The sequence below is a fragment of the Crassostrea angulata genome, chromosome 10 (genome assembly GCF_025612915.1).
Source record: "Crassostrea angulata isolate pt1a10 chromosome 10, ASM2561291v2, whole genome shotgun sequence".
NCBI classification, from domain to species: domain Eukaryota; kingdom Metazoa; phylum Mollusca; class Bivalvia; order Ostreida; family Ostreidae; genus Magallana; species Magallana angulata.
Window position 1 is genome coordinate 9,023,522 of NC_069120.1, and position 13,706 is coordinate 9,037,227.

The 13,706-nt window shown below is 32.4% G+C and overlaps 1 protein-coding gene across 1 annotated transcript; it reads right to left on the bottom strand.

Annotated features, from left to right (window-relative positions):
• Positions 1-7,389: 7,389 nt before the first annotated feature.
• LOC128165496 (actin-like) lies at positions 7,390-10,355 on the bottom strand. Its single transcript, XM_052830100.1, has 2 exons — positions 10,218-10,355; positions 7,390-8,301 (listed from the first exon to the last, which is right to left on the bottom strand). Exons 1-2 carry the CDS (start codon positions 10,338-10,340, stop codon positions 7,426-7,428), a joined length of 999 nt encoding a protein of 332 aa, XP_052686060.1. The 5' UTR covers positions 10,341-10,355; the 3' UTR covers positions 7,390-7,425.
• Between the last annotated feature and the right edge of the window lie 3,351 nt (positions 10,356-13,706).

The following is a 13,706-nucleotide window of genomic DNA, read 5'->3' on the forward strand; positions in this document are numbered from 1 at the left end:
TTAATTGTTATTGGAGCTTGCATATAGCCTTCATTTTTAATTAAACTGGTACAAAACAGTGTTATTTAGGGGCAAACACATGGTGCGGGTATTACTGTCTAATGACAGCATCTAGTTTTATATAGAAATGACCTGAATGCTACGTCCAACCGTACGCGCATAATTCACGCGCATCTAACAATTTGTTGTGTTACCTGTTGCAAAAAAGAACAGATTATCAACTACGTCTAAACCAATCAGATTTCAGTAATTAACATGAATGTATAATAAAATATATTTGGTGCGTGTTATATGAAAATATGGAAAGGTCGACCCCGTTGTGTGTTGTGTCCTTAGACAAGGCACTTTATCTACATTTGTCTTAGCCCACACATATAACATTCGGTTCCGGTTCAGGCTGGAAGTTAATCTGCGATGGCATGGTGTCCCATCCAGAGGGAGTCTATGATTTTATTCTGGTTCGCACCACGAAAACCAGGAATATAAAAACGACCCTCATTGGTCGGAAAAAGAATAAAAATATTAATGCAAATACATCCTACAAGATTGCTAACCTATTTACAGAACAATAAATGCTTTGGTTGTGCTTTAATACCGCTATTTAAATCGTGAGAAACTGTCTTTTGTTTTAAATATAATAAAGAATCTGGGGGAATAAGCCGAGGCAAAAAACCACATAGTTTCATTAAAAAAGAAAATTATTTCTAGCAAATTTCACTTTCGTTACATTTATTAAACATATGTGATCATATACAATCAGTGCTGCCATAACCCACAAAAAGTAACTTCACAATGAATTGATATTAAGACAACAAAATAGTTAATATATGCTAATTTGGCAACAAAATGATATAGAAATCCGATGTTCAAATTATATTTTTTCATAGAGTGGGTCATCGTACCATTTTTTTAAAGTACGAATATTGTTAACACATATTAACCTCTATCTCTTTAAATTTTCCAAAAAATGGTACGAAAACCCACTCTATGGTAAAAAGTAAGTTTTCCTCTTTTAATTTTTAAGATTGCGCTTTAAATGACTAAGTCCAGTCGTTTGCGTAAAACTGATAACAATAGAATCAGCTTTTTTATAGCATCTAAACAAGCGAATCGGTGGTGTAGTGGTAAGCGAGGAGTTCTTTAAACAAATGTTACTGTAAAAGTGGGTGTTCAAATCGTACGCGTTATGGGTTTTTTTTTGTTTAACTTTTTGTTTACATTGTTAGAATCTAAGTTTCTTTTTTTTTTACTTAATAATATACATTTTTAAAATGTAATTTTCTTTTTTTTCTGAATAATAAAAATTTGCTTATAATAACTTGAAATTATTTGATATGCGTTTTCCACTACTTTTATAAAATTTGAAATGTATGTTATTCTCTTTGAGATTGCACGATTTCATATTGTAAACAAATGGTTGTTGTGCATGCAAGAAACAATTAAATGGCAAGATAAAACGTTCCATCTTTTAATCCTTGAGAGTCTTGTTAACACAATAAGGACATACGCCGGACAAAAGCATGTCATTGTGCACAAAATGCAGAATACAAGCTAAGTCAAATGTACAGTATGCGCCTAAAGAAAATTCAACGATTAACTAGCCATGTTTTTCACTTCCAATTGTATCGGCAGGAAAATCACATCAAATTACGTGTTTTCTTGTGAAAGAAAAACCATAGTAGATCTACCAAAAGACACAAAGACCACTAGGACTAATGACCAACACAAAGTTTGACCAGTGACCTATAACAAGACCCCTAGTTATACGTTACTGGTTTGACTATCACTGTCTTCCGTGTGGTATATATCAACCGGGAAGGGGGGGGGGGGGCTAAGGGGGACTAAGGACTAAGGGCAAATTTATACATATCAAAGACTTTTTTATTGCTTGTCAAGATTTTTTATAAGTCTAGCCCCCCCCCCCCCCCACTTTCAATTTGCTTCCGACGCCACTGTATATTTTTTTTTGAAAATACTTGTTTTGAATACAAAAGGAGTTAACTAAATTCTTTCTGTCTCCGAAGCGAAAAAATCGACTCCCCCATACTCTTTGTCGACTCCCCTGCGTTAGGGGTTGTATACGATGACTGAGGTAAATTAAATATTGCTAAAAAGTAATCAACATTTTTGTATTTTAACTCTTTAAATGAGTATGTGATTGTCATTCTAAATTCGCCAGTTAAAAGTATCTGTAAATACTACAAAATATAAGCGCATTTACGCCTTTCATACGTCGATTGCCCCTTTCTCGCATTTTTGGACATTTTCATATAGATAATACTGTCCACCATTTAAATGCCCAGTTAACTCGTACGTTTATTACTTCTTATAAGACGTAAGAGAGGGCCGTGGGCATTTGCAACGGCTTATTCCCCCAGATTCTTTGTAACTAAAATGTTTCTTACCAAATTGAAATTTACTATTTGCTAATCAACTATCAAAAAAGGCTTAAAAACGGAATTTGTACAAGTGTAAAATTAAACATGATAGTTGTCAAGACTGATTAAAACATCTGCTTCAGATAGAATGTATTTAATGGACATTGCCTTAGTTGGTATTTGTGAATCAATTATTAATTTCTCATCATGTGATAAATTATCTAAAATGTGTATGTATTTTGACATATTTATATATGAGTGTTTAATACACGTAAACATAAATTTACATATCATGTATATAAATATACATGTATGCTAATATTTATGAATGTCTGTAACCTTTCAATCATACACCTCGTTTCCTCTTGTGGATGTGTTTATTGTGCATTATGACTGTTTTGTACAATCTTCTTGTTACCCCTTTGAGAGCCCTTAATGGTCAATAAAGAATTTTAATTGAATTATACGGCTTTAAAGAATTTTTGAATCATTATCATAGATTATGATTTTGACGATTTTTTTTTATAATTTATAAAAAATGCATTTGCTTGTCGAATAATTTTGGCACTCTTTTTCAAAACAGATGCTACGTGCCTGATACATAAAATGTAGAAAACGTGCAGACTAGTAATAACTAGTTAAACAAATATAACTTGTTAAACAAATCGTGGATTATCAATTAAAATCATGAAATAAATTTTTGCACATCACATTTTTCTTTAAAATACAATATGCTTGGGTATGTACGGCGGCATGAAAGAGTCAAGAACCACTTTAAAAAAATAAATCTTTTAAGTTTAGACGAATTTGCTGTTGTTCGAACAAATAAGTTATTTGTTTATAAAAACATTTTTTAGAACACTAATTTAGAGGTATTTAGACTATCTAATCTGGCAACAATGTATATTATCAAGCCACTACGTTTAGGATTGTCTTTCTTCCTTCAAACGTTAAATTGTTCTGTACACACAAATGCATACATGTACTAGTCACTGATATTAATACAATATTTGACATTTTTTGCTGCCAGAATATAAGTTCAATTCTTCAAATCTATCTCAATTTGCATGTCGGTAAGGAATGGGAATATTTGTTCTGGCATGTCACGATATTCTCTATCATAGCTCTAGATATACGCATGGAGTTGCCCACATTAGGCAACACAGGTTTTTTTTTCTCTGGTATCTATAAAGATATATATATAATGTCAATCGACTTAATGTCAAATACACATAAGTTTGACCTAGATCCGCCTCGTTTGCAAAAAAATAAGTTTTAAAAAACTCCGAGTTATTGGTTGAGACAAAGGCATATTTATTAAAAAGGCGGGTATAAACTATTTGGATGCATAGTGTTGAATAAGAATTCTACTACAGTAAAGAGATGCCGCGGACATTATTCTCCAATACACCACGAACGTCATCAGTAAATTATCAGATCAGAAATACCTATTTGTCTGGCACTGATCATGAAAGTACAACTTCAAACCGTAAAAAGTTTTAAAACCATGTCAATATCAAGTGTTAGTTCCAGTCAAAACGATATGTATTGCCTCAAATGTTTACTTTTAAGAGATAAATGCAGCTGTTCCTAGGACCTCCCAAGCACATTTTCACAGCGTGTTTTTACATAAAATATATAACGTGTAGTAGTAATAATCGTATTAAATTGCCCTTAAAATATTCGGAATATAACTCAAAGATGTTTTATAAATAAGTGCAGAGTATTAAAAATCCAAAAAAAAAATTCTGTCGTCTGCATGTGATTTCTTTGATCGATACACATGTAAACATTACTAACAAAACCGTTGGGGTTACACGGAACAGCCGTCAAAATGACCTAGATCGTTTCTCTATAGGAGCGTTTTCTTTTGGAACTCGAGTTCGGTCTCTAGTAGCGAGTTTTTGAGATAAACAGCGAGAGTTTAAACCCGAGTTTACATCGAGTCCGACTCTCGATCTATGGAGGGTCAGGACTCTCCAACATGGCGGACACGGATGCATCAGACGCCTTCAAGATTTTAAATTTACGTAATAGATCGATGTGTACATATGTTATTATAAAAATAAACATATATGTTGTGCATAGTTAAAGAATAAATTGAAACACATATCTTATACTTTATCATTTGTTTGTTTTACAACGAATTTCATATAAATTTTTTTTTCAAAAACAGTGCACAGATACCAGGTAATGTATGATGTTTCTATGTCCGATTTATATAAAAGTTATTGATTCTTTAAAAAATTGTAAACACAATAATGTAACAAAATAAATTTTAATTTAAACCTTTTATTTTTTTATTCTAATTATTAAAGTTACGTTATTACCGATACCTGACGTTTCTTTCAAATATTATATTGCAAGACTTAGTGTAAACACAACAATATGAAGTAATATACAAAAAAAAATTTGTTTCTTAAGGAAAAATTCATGGAAAAGTACCTACGCATCTCATTTTAATTCCAAATTTTTAATTTCTAGTTTACGGTGCATAATGTTATTGACAACCTCCATTTTGGACAGTACATGGAGTTAATTTTTCTGTTCGTCTTAATTTGTGCGTGCGGATCAAGAGGTTGGTATCTAGAGTGAAAAACTCGAGAAAACGCTCCTAGGAGAGACGAACTGTAGAAATACTGGGCTGTTAGTAGAATAGAAATAAAGTTCTTGTTTTCGTGAATGTTGCAGGATAACCTCCTCGGTCTCGAAATGTTGTTTGAAATATATTTCAAAACAACATTTCTTAACCTCGGAGGTTATTCTGCACCATTCACGATAACTCGTACATGTACTTTATTTCTTAAATAAACAAGACTTGTCAAATTTGTGTCTTGCATGGTTATTCTTAGCCGGGCTCTGCTGAAAGCAGCAATAAAAATAAATATTTATATATATAAATCAATATTGTATTATAAATAGCACAACTTCAAAAGTAAACAAAAAACCAAACAGCGTCAAAGTAAAAGCTTCCGCTATATACAGAATAGTTACACAAAGAGCCACGTTTTGTCAAAAGTGTTGGGGTTTTTTTTTTGTTTTTTTTTTATTTCAAGAGTATTGTCTATCTTTTTTAGTTTTCTTATTAGTTATGTGTTTTAAAAACAAGACTCTGCATTTTGGACACATACCAAACGCATGAATTTCCATGAAGTACTTTGCTGCGCATTGAAGAAATTGGGTTTGAATTTATAACGCTTGTTGCAAAATTCAAGGCAGCAACTGTTGAATTTTTTTCTACTAGACAGACATATTTTTGTTTATAGCCGCTTACAAAATTTGGTTGCTCTCTGACGCTTTGCCGACATTAAAAGCATGAATGAGAGAGAGAGAGAGAGAGAGAGAGAGAGAGAAGAGAGAGAGAGAGAGAGAGAGAGAGAGAGAGAGAGAGAGAGAGAGATTTTCAGTCTTTACAACACTATATACATAAAAACATATCAAAAGAGCCCGGCTTTCAGTACTTCAGTACTTTGATTAAATATTGAAGGCTACCTTGACTTTCACGTCAACAAATTGATATACTTTCTTGTTTTGTTTATTTGGGTTGTTGGTATGATCTAGGTTAAGAAAAAATCGATAAAAGAGCAATTCTTCAAAAACTTTTGAGTTTGCCCCTGGCTATTCTAATAAATGTTTAATGTACGTTTTACATGTGTTATTCTGAAATGGGGGAATTATGACCAATTCTCCCCTGCATGTAAACTGAAACATGAAACAGAAATACGACCATTACCAGCTTCTACATAAGGTGTAATATGAAAGAACATCTCGTATTTCAGCAAAGACAGTAAAAATAAAAGCGGTTTATAAAAAAGCGTAAATTATCTCAAACCATTTTATATCGTCTAAAACTAATTCATATTAAATTCATTGCTTATATATTTTTTTTCACTCTTCATTGAGATAAAAACGGTCATTTGACCTTTAAAATGACGTAAAATTGTACAAAATTCAAACACAACGTCAGGCGTATTGATACGTTTTTGACGTTAGTCTTGCTATGACGTAAGCAACATTCTTTATACGATATAAAATAATGTTTTAGCCAATCAGAAAGCGCGTTACAGCCAGAATTAGATTATTTAATCGTACGATGGCTTTAAATTATATAAATATAAATAATAATGAATCAGTCTTTGAATATTATGAGGTGATAATTTCGGTCGGGGCGTGATCAAATCTATCATAAAGTCATTCGGGCTTTATTGGATTTGATCACGCCCCGACCAAAATTATCACCTCATAATACTCAAAGAATGATTCCTTATTCCTTATATAAATACAAAAATACAATTTACACTTAGAGTCCTAATTTTAAGAGTGTCTGTTAATCAGCCGAATAGATATCACAAACACAATGTCTCAGTAAGTAGGTAACTGTTCACAGTTTAATGTCTTAAAAGAAAAGTCCAATGAAATTCTATCCTATGAGGACTGTTTACAGGTTATTTATTCTAAAATATAAATGTAGCAAATTCTAGAAATTAAATGTACAAGACGATAAATGAATTACATTGACACTCAAGAATGTTCTAGAGAGAATAACTGACCTCTTTAGTTATAGCACAGAATATTCTATTATACAAACGTACTATATATTACAATTTCAAATAAAAAAGTAAGTTTATATGAATTCTGAAATTACGTTTATTAGCATACCTACGGTTATTTGAATAGTGAACCGACCACAGAATACTATTATTCGCTATTCAAAAAGCAAATAGAACTCTAACTATTCACGTGCAGCCGTTAAGGTATTTACGTCAAATCATAACATAGTATACAATGTCGTCAGATGTGGGCCAGTAACATGTATTTCATTATCTCTTCATGATCTCTTTATTTACTTCGAATATTTTTATCTACTGTTGTAGATAGGTGAAAGTGTCCGCTTTGAGGGAAACGTCATACACGCATGGTGACAAGGTAAAAAACTTTCAAAGATAATTAGTTTGTATGCAAAATTATTTTATTAGAAAGAAATCAGACCAAGCAGCTTTAATGTAAAATCATGAGAAAGTCGTTTCGTTTTCCAAAAAATATATATTTAAAAACATTTCCTGTGGACAATGGATGGGCCGGATTCGTCGTACTCTTGTTTGCTGATCCACATCTGTTGGAAGGTGGAGAGAGAAGCAAGGATGGACCCACCGAGCCAGGAGGAGTACTTCCTCTCGTGTGGGGCAATAACCTTGATTTTTGTTGTCTGTGGTGCAAGAGATGCAAGTTCTATCTGCATACGGTCAGCTAAACCAGGGTACATGGTGTTGCCACCAGATAGTAAGCTGTTAGCGTACAAGTCTTTACGGATATCGACATCACATTTCATGATACTGTTGTATGCTGTTTCATGGATACCAGATGATTTCATTCCAAGGAAGGATGGCTGGAACATGGCCTCTGGGCACCTGAATCGCTCGTTGCCAATGGTGATGACCTGACCGTCGGGAAGTTTATAGCTCTTCTCTAGAGATGAGGATGAAGCAGCAGTGGCCATCTCTTGTTCAAAATCCAGAGCAACATAGCACAGTTTCTCCTTAATGTCTCTGACGATTTGTCTCTCAGCTGTGGTGGTGAAAGAGTAACCACGTTCTGTGAGGATTTTCATGAGGTAATCGGTCAGATCACGTCCAGCGAGATCCAATCTCATGATGGCGTGGGGAAGGGCGTAACCCTCGTAGATGGGGACTGTGTGAGACACACCATCTCCGGAGTCGAGTACGATACCGGTTGTACGACCGGAAGCGTACAGGGACAGTACGGCCTGGATGGCGACGTACATGGCGGGAGAGTTGAAGGTCTCGAACATGATCTGTGTCATCTTCTCTCTGTTGGTCATAGGGTTGATTGGGGCCTCGGTCAGGAGGACGGGGTGTTCTTCTGGAGCCACACGAAGTTCTCTGAAGAAACTATATATGTCCACCTAGAAATTGTATTGCATCTATTTGATATTTTATATCTTCATACTTCAACATAATTTTTAAAGGTGAAAATCTACTGATTATTGTATATTTTGATTTTTTTGATGACTGTGAAATTTGAATCGTCTTAGTAACAAAGCATATTAAGTAAGGTTACTTTTTTATTATTCTTTTGTCATATATTCCTGCATTTTAGGTTTAAACTATGAAACTGTTTTAAATATATGCAAATTCAAACATCTTTCCACTAATAACCATTCGTGAAACAAAGAACATCGGTATGATGAGCAAATAACACTTTAGCAAGTCGTAATATTTATTGTCCAGGAACATGGATTTGGTTTTAGGGTGAGATTCTCTATGCTTATACATGTTTTATGAATTGAATTACTTGTTAGTTAACGTATCTTCTTTTATACTACCGAACATTTTACAGAGAAACTAAGTACATAGTATTTAATAGCAATAAATCTTAATGTAATATTCCAAACAAGCTAATCTTTTTTATATCCGCCCTTTCTAAAGACAGTTCAGGTATATTGTTGCTACCCTGGTCCGTCTGTCCGTTCGTTCCGTCTGTCACGTTTTACTTTCTCAAACTGCTCTTCCGTCTTATAAACCAGGAAACGGAGCTTTTAGATTTTGATTTGGAGTGTCATGTGTTGTGTAACAAATTTTTTTCTGACACACCCAATAATATTCTAGTAAATCATTAGGCTACTGCAAAAAAAAATTGACATTTTTTGAAACCAGCCTTTTTTGTAAAAAAAAAAAAAAAGGGTCATTTTTCAGCCGCTAAATGACCCCCAAGACAAAATTAAAATTTCCGAAACCTTATCGCGCATGTACTGTGGTTTCATCAATATTCGTTGAATACCAATTTTCGTGGATTTCGTTGTTTAGTTGATCCACGAAATTAAATGTTCATTGAAGTGCAATTTTTATTAACATTTTGTATTGATAGGGTCATTGGCCACGAATTTACGTATCCTTGAAACTGTGATTTTCACTTTATCCACGAAAATTGATGCCCTTGAAAATAAATGAAACCACAGTATAGGATACCCCAAAACACATTCCAAAAATGATTTGTCAACTGTTGAAAATGTATGAGAAGTTCGAGGAACCAAGTTTTTTTTTGGTAAAAAAAAGAGTTATTTTTTACCTATTATTTGACCTTCAGGACAACCACAGAACCTTTTCATAACATTTTAACCATACATTTCACGAGTCGTTAATTTTACGTCCTATGTTAATCTCACTTGCATTTCCAATCTGATTAAAATATAGATCTCTATATAAGCACACAGCTGTGCGCTTATGTAGAGAGCCATCTTCTAATCAGATTGTTGCAATTTTTACCTCAAATCAAACATTGTAGTTATAGGGCATTAAATAAATTAAAAATATGAAGTTTAAGCCATTACGGTTTTTAATGTAAACATCACAATTTTAACATGTCTACCATCTTTACTGATCTTGATCGGTTTTATATTGGGACAGTCTATAAGAATCTATACGGATATCTTATAGAATTGTAGTCCCGCTCCAAAAAACTTCAGATGAAAATAATCGAAAGGGGCTACCCTATTGCAGCTATTCGATGAAATGTTCAAATTAACTTGAGATCCTAAAACCCACAAGGTTACTTTGTAATAACATTTATGATAATTTGAGAGTTAAAATGAGAGCAAAAGGGTGGAAAACACAACTAGTGACAAGTTATTAGAAAAACATACTTAATTCCCGAGTTTCGGGGAAAAAAAGTTGGGGGGGGGGGATTAAAAAGCTAAGGCTAACATTTGTTGTCAAATTACTATTGTTAGAGTGTATATACACGTAAATATATTAATAGGTATTTGAAAGCGACCGAGTTAAACAACCACTCGATGAAAGAGACATTTTAAGTTCGTATTACCTGATGCTTAGGTCGTTCAAAATTAGGTGAAAACACAACTCTGGGAGCATCGTCTCCTGCAAATCCGGCCTTGCACATTCCGGATCCATTGTCAATAACTAAAGCTGCTACATCTTCTCCCATTTTGAATTACTCTCAGAATGATGAAGTTAAATCGTATGCCCAATTAAATACCGTCGCCAAAAAACAAGTCACCTGAGGCGATATAGTCAAAACTAAATATATGAAAATAATTACTAGTATTACCTGTTGCCTATACGGGAACAGGTTTCAGATGCGGGGATATTGTCTGGGACAATTGCAATGATAGGTTAGCAACTTTATTAGAGGATGTTCAAATTACTGCTGCTAGGATTATTACAGGTCTAAGAATTAACTCCTCCAGATCAAAGAAGACGAGTGGATAAGGCGTGTAAAATGCCCATACACGGCCGGACAAGCTACTGAAAAATTAAAATATCAATGAATCTGATATATTTATTTTTAAAAATCATTTAAAACAATATATATTTAATATATCATTGATGTTTAACCTATAAATATGTTTATTATTTGGAATATGTTGACTCAAACAGGCATATACGTATCAAAACCTGCGAATACTCTCATTTTTTAGAACGTCAAGACATTTTTTATAGAGTGGGTTTGTTATTCATATTTTTCTCATAGTCTAAATAAGGTCTATTAGAAGACAAACCGATTTCAATCAACAAAAACGTGGAGAGATGACCCACTATACATTTAAAATTTTGTATCCCAACAATTGAACGTTTTGAAAAAATAAGTCCGTAATTCACACATAATATTTAAACATCCTACTCTGTTGTGTTTGAAATGGCTCAGTGGTTAGAGTATCCGACATAAGCTACCCTTGCATTTCTAGGGTTTTTATGTAATGGGTTCGATACCACCAACATTCTTTTGTTAAATATAATAAAAATGAATATAGTTAGAAATTGTGCTTTTGCCAACTTGTACTATGTTATATTTAAATAGATTTAATTGGGAAAAAATATATTCAAAATTGTATTTCACTACTAAGCTGAATAGGCATTTGCGCCATCTTATTCTCCCATCTTCTCTGTATATAAACTAGGGTGCACGTGGTTATCAGGAAAAAAAAAGAAATTAATCTTGTGTTAAGATGGTTAATGGTAATGTGCCATATTACTTACAAAATCTTTTGAAACCCTGTATGTACTTACTTTTGTCATTCCTCAATCCCGAACTACATCTTGGTTAATAAGAAGTTTTATACCTGCTACAATTTAACTGTGGAATTAACTACCTTTGGACATCGGAAGTCTCTCAACATTGTTTTCTTTTTCAAATTCCTTTAAGTAACAATATTTCATAACTCCAAATAAACTTTTTAATTTTTGGGAATCGCAGAGAAATAGCATACATTGTCAATAAGAACAATGCTAGTAGTTCAAATGGCGACCTTTTTGATGATTTTATTCGTAAAAATTGTGGCTATCATACTGAAAATGCATATCATTTTTTGACTGTCCTAAACATAATGAAGTTAAAACAGTCTTCTTCTCTTTTTTTTTTTTTTTTTTTTTAATCAAAAATCAATGCCAAGGTTTAAAAAAACAGTAACTTAAGTTTAATGTTATTTGGAGATAATGACATTTCATACGATGAAAATACTGTACTATTTATATTAGTTCCAAACTACATTGTAAAATATAATAGATTTATCTAAAATTATTTTTACTTTAGCTATATATCTATTACAAGTACGCAAATGTAATATACTTCTGCTGGAACTGTACACAATAATTTTTTAGTTATTTTGGAATCCTTTTTTTACTCAAACCGGTTTTTGTCAATCTTTTATATATTCTTATGCTACATCACATTCTAATTATCAAAAAGATAGAATTTATTGATAGTTACAACGGCACCACCTTACATACAAGACAATTTTAAACTTTTATAAGCATTCATGTTCTGCCATCTTATGTTGAATACTATTTAGTGAATGGATTATAAAAGTTTGTTACAAAGAAGATTTGTGTCATAGATATCGCAATTCACAAAAAAATATTGCATCAGTTGTTGAGGAAGAGTAGCCTTCTTTAAAAGCTTTAACAATATTTTTAGTATATATTTCTGCATTGATCAGACATGTCCATCACGTTTCCAAAACAATTCACGGTGTCACGATTTTACTTTTTTCATCATGACAGTTTCTTTCATTTCATTATAGACCTTTGTAGTGATATTTTTACTTTTAAAATAATACTTGGTCAATGATTTACTTTTTGAGTAAGTGGTATTTGAATATTTTTTGACAAATTAAATGCCTCAAAATTTTACTCTATATGACAGTTCCTAATTGTAAAAATATTACAGTAACATAACTCTAAGAAATAAAATATAGTTTATGTAGCAAAATATATACCAAGCATTAGATTTTTAAAAATATCCCAGTCAGAATTTCCTCTTCACTTTTGCTACAAGCCTATTTTGTTTCAGTCTAATTCCTTTATAAGAATCCGAATTTGACATATCAACCCCTAAGTTAACAACACCCAAAAGATTTTTTTCATTTGTGACACCATGACATAAAATATGCAACATTATATATTCCTTTGTGCACCGCTGCTTAACGTGTTTAAGGATCCTTCAAATCAAAATTGTCCTTCCTGTTGCCCTCTTGCCCTTGGTGTGGCATTTATGTCCCCCCTGTTACCTACTAATTTTCTTTTTATTAATTACACAGGTCTCTACTCATCTCATATATTTTATTCGTTGTCTGTATATATAAATATGAATATTAATATAATCTGTATATATAAATATAAACTTTTTTGACATATAAATGAGAAACTCTTCTTCGCAAATTTTTTGGATGATTTTAAAAATTACAAAATGCTATGAAGTAAGATTTTTCATACTATGAGCTAGAGTACTTTAGAAAGAAATCTGAAATACTAGTATTGGTTGTAATAATAAACCTATTTGGATATGTCATTCATACGACCTGGTTTTTTTAGTTAAGGAATGAATTTAATTTCTTCCTATGTTATACGATATAACATATCTTGGGGCAGTTTACGCTTTATTAACCGCAAATAACATAAGTAAAAAGTAAATCTATTCCTTATAATTTAATTTTCTATAACTAAAATAAAAAATAACGCCCATTATTTAACTAAAAGTTGTTGATTTGTAAAAAAAAAAATAAGAAATTGAACGTAACGTCAAGCAGATTAATACGTTTCGCACGAGCGTCGCATTGTGACGTAGGCAAGTTATGTTATACGATATGATATATAAAAATTTGTTTAGCCAATCAAATGAGGCGTTACGATCAGAATTAAATTATTTAAAAATAACGATTTGAAACATACAATCGATGAGGTTTTTTTTATTTTCAGCAGTGGATTTTTTTTCATTTTGAGTAAACGTCATTCTTAAGACACACTTCATATGTGAGAAAAAGTTACATTTAGTGACAAAGTTCATGGGGAGATG

Coding starts and splice junctions, on each gene's coding strand:
- LOC128165496 (XM_052830100.1), bottom strand. CDS start 10,340: ATGGGAGAAGATGTAGCAGCTTTAGTTATTGACAATGGATCCGGAATG. Junction 8,302..10,217: donor TTGAACGACCTAAGCATCAG/GTAATACGAACT, acceptor TACAATTTCTAG/GTGGACATATATAGTTTCTT.